Source organism: Aspergillus costaricaensis (assembly GCF_003184835.1).
Source record: "Aspergillus costaricaensis CBS 115574 unplaced genomic scaffold BO79scaffold_20, whole genome shotgun sequence".
Taxonomy (NCBI): domain Eukaryota; kingdom Fungi; phylum Ascomycota; class Eurotiomycetes; order Eurotiales; family Aspergillaceae; genus Aspergillus; species Aspergillus costaricensis.
Window position 1 is genome coordinate 104,562 of NW_020291820.1, and position 14,267 is coordinate 118,828.

Below are 14,267 nucleotides of genomic sequence, written 5' to 3' on the forward strand. Positions count from 1 at the left end.
TGTCTTTCAATATAATAAATCGAAATGTTCTTTCATGGTATCTAATTGTTTATACAAACGAAATATTCTAAATCATGTCACTACGTTCATGAATTCCCCCACCAGCCACTTCTCCACCGTCTCCTTGAATTTCTGCTCATAGTTAATCAACGTCTTCTGTGTGGCCCATGCAATATGAGGTGTCAGAACCAGATTCAGATCCTCAGTGCCTTCAGCCAGCAGAGCACTGTTCTCCAACCCAGCAGGTTCCTTCTCAAACACATCGGTTGCAGCACCGGTGATGCGGTTCTCCTGCAATGCTCGGACAAGTGCCACTTCATCCATCACTCCTCCCCTCGAGACATTGACCAAAACCGCATGGGGCGACATGGCTTCAAATTCAGCCGTCGATAGCAGATTCCGCGTCGAAGGAGCAAGGGGAACTGCAATGAAAATCACCGTGCTCTGCCTAATCACCTCGTCGAAGGAAACCCTCTCCACATTGTCGTCTGCGTGGTTCGGTGTGCTCGCATCAGCAAGTGCTTTGCGCCCTGCGATAATAACCTTCATTCCCAGCCCACGGGCTAATTGGGCGATCCGCTTTCCTGTATTTGAGTCAGCCAATGTAAATCCAAGCGAAGGACAACCCATGGATCGCCCGAAGCACGTACCGACAGCGCCATTTCCGATAATTCCGGCCACCTCCTCCTGGCAGGTCAGGGGTTGCGTTCCATCGTGATTCACACAATCGAAGACGAGGGTCTTTTTTCGGGTCCATTCGCCCGCGCGGGTCAATGTGTGCGCGCGCATAACTTTGCGGCGGACAGAAAAGTAAAGTCCAATTGCATGCTCGGAGACAGCTTCGGTGTTTGCTGCAGGACAGTTGCTCACAGTAATGCCCCTCTTTCTGCATGCTTCAAGATCCACGCAGTCGCTGCCTGCAGCAACTATCACGATCAATTTCAGATACGGGGTCACCTCGGGAGATAGCGCCTCTGCATCGATTCGCAGCGCCGATAGAACTAAGATAGAGGCATCGTGTATCCGTTCGTGGAGTTCGGAAAGCGATGTCTGTCCGTAGATTGTTGTGGTGTGAGTATAAGGAGCGGGTAATTCGAATTTAGGGATTCTGATAAAATCGCCCTGCAGGGCCACGATGTGGTGGTCCGTAGGAGACGAGGGAGGTGCCATGATGATTTGCAGATATCGCCGGGGACTGAAAATAAAAGAGGGTAGGCCAGTCAAGTTATATGTCGGTCCGCCGTTGAGTACAGACTGCGCGCCTTGCCATTGACAGCGACCCACTGCAACTCCGACCAAGCGATAAGAGCAGCTCAGAAACATGCGCTCGGATCTCAGCCGACATCCCCCACATGAATCACATTCCATTACTTTGACAAGTGATAAGGCAAGAGGCAAGTTATCTACCTAATTTCTAGATCACCCTTTTCACTTAACTATGTAACTGCAGGACTTCGGCTAACTTCTACTAGTAAAATAAGTAGACAATCTATCTGGATTACTCCACATCAATTCTGAAGGCTACAGCACCGCTTCCGGCCGAGGCTCGCGAAGGAACCCTTCAAAGTATTTGGTCACGCCGGCCACGTCGTCGAGCTCTCCAATCCATCCAATGTACTGATCGGGCCGTAAAGCCACCATGGCACCCCTTGATCTGTCCACCCCCCAGATCTCATATGCGTTGCCTTTGCACTGTTCATCCCAGAAGCACTCACTGTCACTCCAGACCTTGGTGTAGTCCCAGCCAGTGGTCTCATCGAACTGGTGCAGAACTGGGGGGAAGTCGCTCAGTTCAACATCATCCAGCGGAGCACTGTGGATTGCCTTGACCTCGATGACAGAGTCGAGCTTTTGCTTGGGGGGCGTGAAGCGTTTCTGAAGCGCCGACAAACCCTCATTGAGAGCCAATATACGACTCTTCTGGTCTTCCAGCCGGCAGTCTCCGACCAGAAGCAGAACCCGAAAACGGCCATCGCTGTTAAGGAGACGTGAAGTCCACCATGGCTGACCATCTGCTTGCTTGCAAATAAGTGCCTGGGGAAACCTTTCTCCTGCTGTCAGGTGCTTGGCCACTGGTGTACTGTCCTTGTCTACTATGAGGCTCGCCTTGTAAAACGATACATGGCCCTCGGCGAACATCTCATTTTCGCGAAAAACATCTTGCATGGCCTGGATGTCTTCTGGGTTAGCTTCCGGAAGACCCTCGAGTTCAAGCTGATCCTGCTTTTTCTTCTGCTTCAGGAAGAACGCAGCCCATTTCTGGTCGAACTCAAGGAGCATCTTGGCGAGCTGATGACGTTCTGACTTGTAGGTACCGAGGATCGAAGGAGGCGCCATCTCCTTCACGACCAGCGCCAGTTTCCAACCGAGGTTGAAGCCGTCTTGAATGCTCATGTTCATTCCCAACCCAATCTTAGGGCTGTGAGTATGGACGGCATCCCCGACAAGATACATACGTCCTTTGTTGACGGCGGGCGCGAGTCTCCGACCGACCTAGAGCTTATTAACCAGCCATCACCAAGGGATCGGTCGTGAAAGCGGGAGTCAGAGTGTACCTGATAGGCAGCCCACCAGTGACAGATCTTGAAGTCGAAAGAGAAGGGAGACATGATGCTCTTCACTCTTTCCCGGAGCATGTCCAGAGTCACCGTCGACCGATCGAAAGAAGGCGATATCTCGTCTTCCTCTTGCAAAGGGACATAGAAGCGCACCACATTGTTTTCTCTCGTGATGACAAGCAGATGCCCGTGCGGACTGTCAATTGAAGACGGCCAGCGGATGTCCGCTGTGGTTCGACGTTAGAGGTCTTTCGTTCCATACCAGGTGTTGAACTTACGGAAATCCGTTATTGGGACCACATCCATAACTCCCCTAAGGCATGCATGTCAGCTACAGTCGATCACGAAATGGTGTAATAGTTTACCATATATGATCTGTGTGGGATCCCTCGAAAGGGATGTTCAATTGTTTCCTCGTCCAGCTGTGCGCCCCATCACAGCCAATGAGATACTTGGCCCGAACCGTCTCGATTGTCCCAACATCGTGCTTGCGTTTTGGGGCCAGGTCCTCCAGGTCATCCCGGGCTGGGCGGTAGGGTGTAGTACCCGGGTTAGGGATTGGGGTTGCTTCTTCCTCACTTAGAGTCCTCAGCTTGATCGTGATGGGGTATGCCTGGGGATCATTCTCAAGGCTCTCATCATAGGTCAGTGACTCTCCCATAACGCCTCTTTCAACGTCGATACTGGACGAATCGCAGATAACATCAAGGAAAAACCGTTCGATGCGGCCTTGGGACAATAAGGCCATGCGATGCGGCGAGGATTTCCAGATTGTGCTTCGCAGTTGTCCAGCGCGCTTCAAACCCCCTTTTCCGTCCGGTCTCTAGTATTCATGATTAGTGACCACTCCCACCGACGTTAACTGTGCCTCTTACCCAATACTTCAGACCTGCTGCGTGGTATCCTTCTTGCAGGATCCTTTGGGCAATCCCCATACTGTCAAGTAGTTCGAGCGTTCGGCCCCTCAGGCCATCTGCGTGGCCTCGAAATATTTTCGTGCTACGCTTGTCGATGATGCGAGCGTTAATGCCATACTGCGCCATCCAGTAAGCAACAGCTAGACCCGATGGACCCGCACCGATGATGAGGCTGTGTCTGGGTCAGCAGTAGCGGCCGAGAGACGGACGGGAAGACTTGCACGTCGGTTGTAGATTCAGTTGAGACGGTCATGATGGGTGACGATAGAAGCGAAACGAGGATAGTCGGAATGATTTGAGTGTGTCGACATTTTCAAGTTGGAGATGACAGCTATCTGCCCTTTATACTACAGTGAGACTGCAGCATGCAACATCCCGGTCGGACTATCACTCCTACATGCTAGTCGACACGGCCAATGGGGCCTTTGACTCTGCCGTCTTACCTCCACCACGCAGCTCGGAACGTTTATGTGTGAGCTCCAATAGGCAGCACGATTCAGCTAGCTCGGACCATTGCAATTAAGCCTCACAACGGGGTGAATCTGGCCGACAGAGGCGATAACTCGACGCATCACACATACAAGCCCTTTGTGTCATGGATCCGGAGATGCTGCCTGAGAAGGATATTGCTGTCAAAAGCCAAGTCTGTTAAGCAGCGACGAAGAAGAGCTACTCCCTTGGCAATCTGCTGGAGAGCTTTGAGGCCTTGGTCTTAATTCTGACGGATTCCCGGAAGAGCCGGGACTGTCACTCCAGTCACAGCTGTGTATGGGCTACTTGGAATTTCGATCAGCGATCAGACCAGTCGACCAGGTCATCGCTTACTACAGCTTGCTTTCCTTCCGACCACCGAGAAACTAGCGTCTGTGGCGTTGGTGCAACTACACAGTAGGCGATGTCCGGTCCTACAGTCGCGTCGCAACCCCGCGCTGTGTCAGGCCGCCAGCCATGCGCCGCCGATACTACCATCCCTACTTCGCGTTTACCTGCATCAAAATAGGTGATGTCTCCTGTATCAGTGTGGCCTTTACGGTATTAAGGTGACGGGTTGCAGCTAGGGAGGGTTGAAGACTCCTGGTCGCGAGGACGAGTATTTGACTTAGGGCAAAGTATGATTATATCTATCTTGAGCCCTTCTGAGCATCTCTTCCTCCTAGTATCTCCGGATCTGAGGTAAGCTGATTCTGACGTGGCCAAGACACCGACAGGGTTGACAGATATGGGGATGGTAGGAGAATCGGCATCCACCCCTGCGTGCCGTACAGTCCTTGCCATCCCTTCCCAGACCTCCTGGACAGCGCAAGCTACGATCCAGGCTATGTAGGCATTTTATGTTCCACAAAAAAACCAAGGCTAGAGGGCCATGTATGGAAGCTTTCTCCGCACCGTTTAGTCCGCCGGGGCCCCAGGCAGACTGAACCTACCCTTCGTGTTGTGGACGATCCATTCCGACGCGCCCACGAACTCCCATTGCATTCCAAAACAATGAACATCAAGGAAAATCAGAAAGTAACAGTCCCAGGAGTCGTGGATCCTTCTTCGCCCGTGATATAAATGATGGCTTGATCCTCTGGGAGCAATTGTTCTCATTCTGCATCCCGTCATCCGCAACCTCTGGCATCTACCAAATCGCTTGATCTTCGCCATGCATTTCTCCAGCGTTAGTATCACTCATCCGTATACTCAAAACATCTGTTAATTAGTCCAGCTCCTCGTCGCCTCGGCCCTCTGCCTGACCCCAGCCGTTTACGGCTACGGCGTGGCACAAGTCACAGTGAAGTCCCACGAAGATTGCGACCCTGGCGCTCCCCCCAATGACAAGCTTATTGGAGATGCCGAAACCACCTACGCCACCGAAGATACTTGCGAAAAGGCCAAGATCTCGCACAGCCTGTCAATCGATGCTTACTCGGTGAGCCTCCAAGACGTCACCAAGGATACCTCTGAGCGTTGCCATGGTCTGGGTGTCTATGCCAATGACCAGTGCATTGGCGTGCCCAATGCAGTGGTTCCTTTCTACCCCGGACAGGAGGATGCCGAGAGTGGGTGCATCCCAGATGACCCGTTCGACAAATACGTCTACGTCCGGCTGCTGTGTGATGGGGGTGACGGTAACAAGGATGACCTGAAGAAGGTGGAATCGCACAACCCTGCCGAAGACCTCGCCAACGACCCCGACGATACCCAGGACAATGGCGGCGGCAACATCCTCGGCGGACTTGGCCTCGGTCTGTAGACGGGTCAAAATGTGAGCGATAGCCATGTGTTGGACATGTACGGGTTGAAGCGGAGGTTGCCATGACTTACTGGGTTATAACCAATGTAGTCTAGAAAATAATAATGTTAATCTACCAGATTAAACTCTGAAACTTTGTATACAGTAAGACTGAATACATTAATAATTTTACCTAGAGCATAATCTTCCACCGCTGACTACGGAGTCCTCCTATACAACTCAATTCTAAGCGAAGCATGTAACCATAGTAGCACAACAACAAACAATAATTCCCTGTTACCAATGAACTAGACTACATCCAGCGCAGATCCGTAGATCACCCCCAAACACCCAATCACAAGCAGTTAAACCCTCTCAGGAATGCGGATACAGTATCCAGCCATCCACAATTGGCAATTGACATATTCACACCCACGCCCAGGAATGCTGAATGCTAGCCACTCCCGACGCCAACTACTCTTTCCTATTTACATGCATACTCATTCATTCTTAGCAACTATATTCTTCGCGTAGACATGTGTAGACGTGTAAATCAGCGGCTGGTAGAAGTTGCCAGAGGGGAAGGATAGTAGTATATAAGGATGTAGATGGCTCGAATCAACTGATGAGTACTATCATCATCATCACTATCATCATTCAGCTTCAATTCAATTCAATCCAATTGAACTCATCCTTGAATCCAAATATCTACTTGATCTTCTACTCACTCCTACTAAAAGAACCCTAATACCGAACAAGGAACCCAACCCCAACAATGCGCCACCACCTCACCACCATCTCCCTCCTATCCCTATCCCTAACCCTATCATCAACAGCAACCGCCGCCTCCACCATCGCCAACATCCACCCTGTCTTCCACAATACCTGTCCCCCATCATCACGACCACCAGTACCGCCAGCAGCTCTCTTATCCCCCCGCGCCCACCAACACATCCCCGTCCAACTCCACGAAGGAACATGTCACCCAATCCCCATAACATCCACGCATGTATCCTTCGACACGCAAATCGAGCAATTCGTATCGCCTGCTCCTAATGGAGAGGATACCAACAAGGATATCGAAGAAGGAGGGGGAATACCCCAACATTGCAACGTGACCATGCATGAACAGCCCGGGTGTGTGGATGAGCCGTTCCTGGCGCAAAGTGTCCATGCGGGGGAGTTTGGTCGGTGGGTGGGGAGTGAGTGTGCTGGACATCATTATCCTCGTCCTCGTCCGAAGTATCCGGTTGTGAGGGGGAGGGCTTCTCGGGGTGGAGGGGGTGGGGTTGGGAATGGGAATGGGAATGTGTGGGTGTTGTTGGAGTGTGCGGATGCTTCTGCTTCTCCTTCTGGGGATGATGTTCATGGTGTCGATCAGGTTGAAGGTGGGGATGGTGAAACTGCGCAGCAGCAGCAGGATAATAAAGAGGAAGAGGGGGATGAAGATAAAGTGGGAAGTGTTATGCATGGGGGTATGGTCAGCGCTACGTCTGGAGCGGGAGCGAATGGGACCACAAGTGCAGGGAATAGCACGTTGTCTGGCTCTTCGTTGCATGCTGCGATGAGTAACAGCACGGGAGTCAACAGCACGTTTAGTTCTTTGGTGCATGCTCCGCTGAACCAGACGGTGTCGTGGAGGTTGATGCCTCGGAGGAAGAGGGGGAGGTTCTCGATTTACTGATGGGGTTTGTTTCGGATGCGATCATGTCTTATGATAAAATGTCTCTCATGCTTGGGTGATTGTTATTAGCAATTACAGAATGAATTGAACGATATACATGCTAAAACCTTGACGAGATGCCAGGAAATATCAAGTAGCAGTCGATGTATGCACACCGAACACTTGGTACCCAATAATGATACAATAAATCGTTCAAAACTAGCTACAGCCAGACTAAAAACCAAAGCTGTCAAGCAACGAGTTGGCGTCTGGCTCTTGGAATGTCGTTGGAGGTGGCTTCGGTTTCGGTTTCGGTGCTGCCGCAGCTTGGATACTCTGTTGCAAGCTCTCGCGGATCGGCAGGTCCGCAACGACCAGACTGCTTCGTCGGCGCAGCATCTTGCGATAGTCTACACCATCATGCAAATCGAGTGGCCCCTCCTTGGCTGGTTGTGGTGAAGGAGGTCCTCCCAGGAACTCCCAGTGGCGTACCAGATCTAGGGCCAGGAGATCGCATCCCATGCGGTCGTACAGACGAGCATTGCGAATGACAAAACTCCACTCGGACTGCGCGGATACTTTAGATGCTCCTTTCAGCGTCTGTAGTGTCTTCTCACGGAGTTGCTTGTACAGGACAACCAATGCAGGGTCGTTGGAAAGATACGACTTGGCTTGCAAGGGTATCATCCCTGGGCTGCCTGGAGACGCTGGGGTCTCGGGGATAAGTGACTCAACCGGGGACTAGACATAATGTTAGTTTCCAGTATCCCATAGCAACTGCAACACTTACAATCAGCGATCGGACTGCCATTCCACGGCGGCCCAACATCCAGAAAGCCCACGATGCCATCCACCGGTTTCCATCAGTGGCAGCCTCAGGCAGCACTCTTTCTTCCAGAATCTCCTTCAACACTGGACCGTCATCTCCCTCGTAGGCACGCGTGATGGCGATGGCAAGCTGGAGATCGCCGACCTGGTTGAGACACACAAAAGCGGCGTCGCGCAAATGGTCCGCAAGAAGGAAGAAGGTGGCAGCATATTCTATACCGCATTAGTCGAAATTCCAGATTCAGTTCTATACTACGCACCAAATCTTCGCTTTCCAAGCAGAGCATATGCGTTCTTCAATGCCGACGTTTTCCAGCGCTCTTCCTGGAAGTTATTGGCAAGCAGTCGTTGTGTTGCACCTTGTTCACGATGCCAATGCGCCATCCGCCAGAGACCCTGAAGGACGTTTTTCTTCCTCAGGGCGATATAGTACAAGGAACAGTCGATGGGGTTCTTCTCTTCCGATTTAGTATACTCGTTCCGAGCAACAACTTCCAGTTGCGCCCGCTGACACTGTTAGCACAATCCGATCACTACCCAGAGGTGAATCTTACCACAGCAGTAGGATTCGACAGCCACATGAACATCCCACTCTCTCTGGCCGCTTTCCATGTCATCTTGCCACCAAATTGTCTTGATGCAAGGTCCACTAAGATGTCCTGACTGCCGCTATGGAATGCCCAGACAATTTCTCGCCAGGATACCGTGTCTTTGTTTGCCACTCCTTGGGACCTGCGTAGCATATGCTGACGGAAGAAGAGGAGGTATCGCGCAGCATTGTCATCCATTGAGCGGCGATGCTTCTCCACAGTTGCAACACACTCAATCGTGTCCACCAAGCGGAATTGCTCTTGGCTGGAAAGCTGGGGCAGGGTAAACCGCGCCAGGTTCTCGTTGAGCACCAGGGCCGTATCCTCATCCACTACGGTCGACTCTTCATCCATGTTGAGATCGTCATATGAGGAATCTATGCCTTTGGAGGTGGCTCGTTGGGGGATCTAATAGGTTAGCTGCGGAATTGTGTGGCTATCATATAGGTGCTTACATCATGTTCAATGTAAAAGCTTTCCAAGGGCATGTCCAGGAAGCCGTCAATGTCATCACCTTCCGTGTAGAACTTGAGTATGCAATGAAGTTTTAGCAAGACCGCATGTACCAGGTTGTTTTTGCCGCTCAGAATGCACTGCGCCAGGAATTGCGGGTGAAAAACGGGCAGCGGTCCATTCAGCCGGCTCACAACCTCGAAGAGATCGACGGTAGAAGATCCGCGAGCTGGTATACGTAACTGAGATATCAGATGATCGGAACTTTCAATTTCGTTCCCATACACGAAGAGTTGATTTCCGGCTCCAATGGCGAGACAGCCATTGCTAAGCCAGCATGAATCTCCGATAGGATGAGGAGTAAGGTCGCGGATCCAGATTTCGCGGATCTGTGTCCACGACGGGCGCGAGTCAAGGTAGTCATATCGCAGCTGGGACAACAGAATGACTTTGTGGGGAAACCCAACCGCTAGGATAGACTGCATGTCTGGTGTTGACGTCCAATCCAAATCACGGATGATGTCGCCTTGTGAGAAATGTTCTTCATACTCTAGCTGCGCATCATTCATATCCCATATCGTCAGATGCGTGCGGTCTTCATCCACAAGCGCTGCTTTCTTGATGGAGCTCCCGCTCGCAAGCGACGGGTTCTTGATGCCTGTCTCTACGGTCGAAGTCAAGAGCCATTCAACGCGGCTCTTCTCTTTGTCAATCTTGGCCGTCCAGGTGCGGACAATGCCAGTCTTGGTATATGAAAGTGCAATATCTGGCGAAAAGAGGTCAAAGAAGCCTGGCATCTCGGCTTTGCGGCCGGCTGGGTCGACAGGCAAGATGTAAGCCATATCCTCATCCAGTCCCAGATGGAACGTACAGAACTTCCGCAGCTGGCATTGAGTCCCATCCGCTGTTCCGTTGGTTTGCTTAGAGGTCGGCATTCGAAACTCCCAAGCAATTCCGTCCATGCTCGCGCCAATAGTTGCTACGTAGACAACCCCATTCTGCTCTGCTGTAGGTATAGGTAAGACACACAGCGGCTTGCTTGATAATTCAAAAGTTGTGGCTGCCAGCTTCTTGGCATGAAATGGGCGGATATCCCAGAAGGAGATTCCGTTGTGATGGAGATTGACCAGAAAGTCGCCGTCTTCTAGCACGCAACTGCGATGTATATGTTCGTCAGAGAACAGCTCGCTCTGTCGAAGAAGCGCCGTACCACTCTCTCGCTGCTTTTGCCTCCAGATCAACGCCTTGTTATCATCCGTACGCGAGGCAAGCGTGTGGCCAATGGCATTACGAACGATCTTCTTTATGGGGCCATTGTGACCGGTCCATGACGCCTTCATAGACACCCGGTTCTTGCGCGGAGCAGGATCAAAAAGCACATCTACCGGGGAATCGAACCACTCAATCCGGCCGTCAAAGTGATGCACTAGAATGCTGATGGAGTCGCCTGGTTCTGCACCCTGGAATGCATGCAGCTGGGCATAGTCTTCTTCCGGAGAGACACCGGGCATGAACGCGAAGTCCAGGCCTTCCACGTGTAGAATATTGAACATGTGCATTTCAGATTTGACCTTGGACCCAACATCTTCCAGGGCCCAGGCTGACATGTGCCCTTGACCATCAATCACGACACAGACTTCGGGGCTCTTATTCGCGACTTCGATGATATGTTCCAGAGTGTGATTATCCTTGTTCCCCGTACTTCTCTGCACGGCTCGCTCAGTAGCCATGCAAAAGTCCCGACTGTCCACAATGAAGCCATATCGTCGGGTCGGATCGCTCTTGTCGGTCGCATGTCTTGGCTGAACAGAAGCGGCCATATCAATTTGCGCCCATAGTTGCAAGGCGGTCGGCGCATGGTGATCCACGGTCGCCCACACCCGAATCTTATTGTCGGCGCATACGGTGTAGAATACATTGTCCATAGACTGCTCTCGATGGTACGGTCTTCGCCAATGTATCCCAGTAATGACTGTAGGGTGGGGAAGATATGACACCTCGAAACGAATGTCCGTCCCGAATGCGAGTCGGCGCCATACTTTGGCCATGCGGTCGTAATGTCCAGTGGTGACGAGGAGAGTTGCATCGGGGGAGAAGCGCGCGAATTTAACGGGAGAAGCCAGCTTCTGCTTCCAAACTTGGCGCGGGGTATCGTTCAAGAACCAGAGAGTGAGGTGAGAGTTGCCGAGAAGCAGCTCCTCGGAGGAGCCCCATGACAGGGTACGAATAGTCTCATTGTCGTCTTCGCTGCGAAAGGTTTGGACTAGAGACCACTACCCCATAGATCCATCAGCATGCACTTCTCGTATAGCTTGTATCTTTCCATCTCATTGACCACGGACCTTCAAGGTTTCATGCTGGATGCCATACGGTTGGTAGATAAACACATCGGGTCCACCGCATACGGCGATCTTTCCGGAGAGCTCATCTATGGTGACAGCCTCCAGGGCGTCGGTATCGTCGACATAGATGGTTTGTAGGAGCTTGTGCGGACCGCCGAGGATAACTAGTGCATGGCCGGATATGTATGCCTGCGGAGAGAGTGCGCAGAAAGCGCTAAATCAGCGACATCCACGCTTATAGAACACCGGGGAAGCTGAAGAGCTTCATGCAGAGAGCTTACCACAACACGAAGTCCATCCCACAGCGCGGTGCTGTAAGCCTGGAGCTTCGTTGGGGGCCTCCCCGGCAGTACCGCTCGCATGGAGGCGGGTGGTTGTGTGAGAGGTAGAATGCGTTGGATGCGCGGGGATGCGCTCACAATGGCGCTACACCATTGCCAGTGCGCAGTTATAGGAGCAAAAACTTAGTTGACAGCTGCGCAATGTGACGGGGTTTGCAAGAAAGACGCAAGTATAGAGCTGTATGCGGGTGGAGGGGACAGCTCACCTCGAAGATGCAAGAAGAGCATCCCCGATCGTCGGCCCCGTGATCCACACCGCCCAGACTCATTCATTCATCGTCATCAACCCCAACTGCTTGTTCGGATAGCCTCGGTCCTCATTTACTTTGACTGACTCTGGCTTTAAGAAGACATACAATGATATGGTGCTTTGCCACATTGTAGCTCTTAAGCAATATCCCCATCTAGTCCAATCAGCTCTTTCAGGGACATGTTATCCCCGGGGATCATACCTATTTAAATTAACCTCGCTAATTAGGCTTGCGGGGATCCAGACTGCTGCAAAGTAAGCAGGGATCTTTGTGACCAAGTAGTAATCAAATGTGACTGTGATTAGTTGTTGATAAAGCTACCGCTGCAAAGGACTTCCACTTATCAGTTGCAGGGCTGTGCTCTGATAATAGTAGAGCGGGGTGAGGATATATTATCACCTAAGGGACTGAATATACTACTTCACTATAGTACTTTATTTTCCGTACACGGACGTGAAGATCTGCCTCTTGCTGGATAGTATAATTCCAGTCATACTCCCAGATTTATACCTTCGCTTTTCTTTTTTGCTTCTAAAATTGCTTGTAGCCACCGCTTACGTTTGCAAAAGCGGTCTATCTACTCTGCAACTGCTTCACACCTCAACCCCCTACAACCCTAACCCCAACCACCAACCAACCATGGACTTCGATCCCATCGCAGAAAGAAAACAAGAACAAAAAGCCACAGCCTGGCTCCGTCTCTGGACCAGCCGGCAGCCAGAGCTCCTATCAATGCACCTTGCCCACAAACACCGACCAGCCAGCGGCAAACCCATCTCTGCATGCCACTGGAAAAGCGGAGCATTCAACATCTGCTATCGAGTAAGATACAGCAACAGCAAAGAAGAACCAGATATCATCATCCGTTTTGCCGCTCTAGGAAGAGCCATTCTCCGCCGAGAAAAATCCCAAAATGAAGTCGCCACAATGAACTACCTCCGCAAGACCACCTCGATCCCCATCCCCGAAGTATACGCCTCGGGGATCTGCTGGGCAGGTCCCTACATAATCATGTCATTCATCGAAGGTGTACCACTATCGCAGCTCCTGAAGGACCATTCTGTTGAAGGACGACCAGTCCTAAACCCGCAAATAAGCAATCACAGCTTGAAGCACGCATACCGCGAAATGGCCATCCTAGTCCTCGAGCTCTCCAAACTAGAGTTCAATTCCATCGGCGCACTCGAAGAAACAGAGCATGATTGCTTCAAAATCACCAAACGACCTCTCACCTCCAACATGAACGAACTAATGGCCTCTGCAAACCTACCACTAGAAGTCTTCCCACCTCCCTCTCACACCTTCACTTCATCCACAGATTACCTCCACTCCCTAGCCACACAGCATCTCCTCCACCTTCGTCTACAACAACAAAAACCCTCCATCACCAACGAAGAAGAATTCCAGCGAAAACTAATCGCTCGCTACCTATTCCTAAACCTAACGAAGAACCTCCACCTCACTAACCCCCATGGCCCCTTCCGTCTCTACTGCGACGACTTCCGTCCCTCAAACGTCCTCATAGATCTCACTACCTCTCGCGTCTCAGCTGTCATCGACTGGGAATTCACCTACGCTGCCCCAGCTGAATTCACATACGTAGCGCCCTGGTGGCTTTTACTCCAGAGTCCGGAAGACTGGGAGGGGGATTTGCATCAATTCCTGGATCGGTATATTCCCCGGTTCAATGTGTTTTTGGAAGTATTGCGTGAGTGTGAAGACGAGTTAATGGGGCAGGGGCTTCTTTCTGAATCCCAACGTTTGGCTTCGAGGATGGGCGAGTCCTTGGACAATGGGCTATTTTGGGTGTTTCTTGCCGCGAGGTATAGTTCTGTGTTTGATGAGATTTATTGGGAGTTTGTTGGGCGGCGGTTTTATGGGGATTTGGGGTCTTTGCAGGATCGTGTACGGCTGTTGAGTGAGGAACAGCGGCGGGAGATGGATGAGCTGGTGAGAGGTAAGTTGGGTCGGTGTGATAGGGGTGAAGATGAGTTTGATGATCATTATCCGATTGATATGTTACTTGAACTATGATTTCAGGTGTTTCACCAACATGAGGTGTATATTGTTCAATTATCCAAGCTGACAATAGCTAATCCGCACAATACC

The 14,267-nt window shown here is 51.3% G+C and overlaps 6 protein-coding genes across 6 annotated transcripts; 3 read left to right on the forward strand and 3 right to left on the reverse strand.

The window, feature by feature from the left end:
• Positions 1-72: 72 nt before the first annotated feature.
• Positions 73-1,170, reverse strand: BO79DRAFT_246094 (D-isomer specific 2-hydroxyacid dehydrogenase family protein; the record flags this gene model as incomplete). Its single annotated transcript, XM_025685524.1, has 2 exons — positions 73-584; positions 651-1,170. 2 exons carry the CDS (start codon positions 1,168-1,170, stop codon positions 73-75), a joined length of 1,032 nt encoding a protein of 343 aa, XP_025538372.1.
• Positions 1,171-1,503: 333 nt separating this feature from the next.
• Positions 1,504-3,728, reverse strand: BO79DRAFT_238399 (putative phenol 2-monooxygenase; the record flags this gene model as incomplete). The annotated part of the gene is made up of 6 exons (XM_025684809.1): positions 1,504-2,493; positions 2,556-2,785; positions 2,837-2,871; positions 2,924-3,381; positions 3,434-3,647; positions 3,685-3,728. The coding sequence occupies 6 exons, from the start codon at positions 3,726-3,728 to the stop codon at positions 1,522-1,524; spliced, it is 1,953 nt and encodes a 650-aa protein (XP_025538373.1). The 3' UTR covers positions 1,504-1,521.
• Positions 3,729-5,120: 1,392 nt separating this feature from the next.
• ccpA lies at positions 5,121-5,711 on the forward strand (the record flags this gene model as incomplete). Its single annotated transcript, XM_025683424.1, has 2 exons — positions 5,121-5,135; positions 5,184-5,711. The coding sequence occupies 2 exons, from the start codon at positions 5,121-5,123 to the stop codon at positions 5,709-5,711; spliced, it is 543 nt and encodes a 180-aa protein (XP_025538374.1).
• A 754-nt stretch (positions 5,712-6,465) lies between these two features.
• Positions 6,466-7,374, forward strand: BO79DRAFT_218748 (uncharacterized protein; the record flags this gene model as incomplete). The annotated part of the gene is made up of 1 exon (XM_025683425.1): positions 6,466-7,374. The coding sequence occupies one exon, from the start codon at positions 6,466-6,468 to the stop codon at positions 7,372-7,374; it is 909 nt and encodes a 302-aa protein (XP_025538375.1).
• Positions 7,375-7,587: 213 nt separating this feature from the next.
• BO79DRAFT_246096 (WD repeat protein) lies at positions 7,588-12,286 on the reverse strand (the record flags this gene model as incomplete). The annotated part of the gene is made up of 8 exons (XM_025685525.1): positions 7,588-8,094; positions 8,144-8,394; positions 8,442-8,688; positions 8,736-9,179; positions 9,227-11,497; positions 11,567-11,755; positions 11,848-11,992; positions 12,264-12,286. The coding sequence occupies 8 exons, from the start codon at positions 12,284-12,286 to the stop codon at positions 7,588-7,590; spliced, it is 4,077 nt and encodes a 1,358-aa protein (XP_025538376.1).
• Positions 12,287-12,797: 511 nt separating this feature from the next.
• On the forward strand, positions 12,798-14,192 carry BO79DRAFT_256146 (phosphotransferase family protein; the record flags this gene model as incomplete). Its single annotated transcript, XM_025686177.1, has 1 exon — positions 12,798-14,192. The coding sequence occupies one exon, from the start codon at positions 12,798-12,800 to the stop codon at positions 14,190-14,192; it is 1,395 nt and encodes a 464-aa protein (XP_025538377.1).
• Between the last annotated feature and the right edge of the window lie 75 nt (positions 14,193-14,267).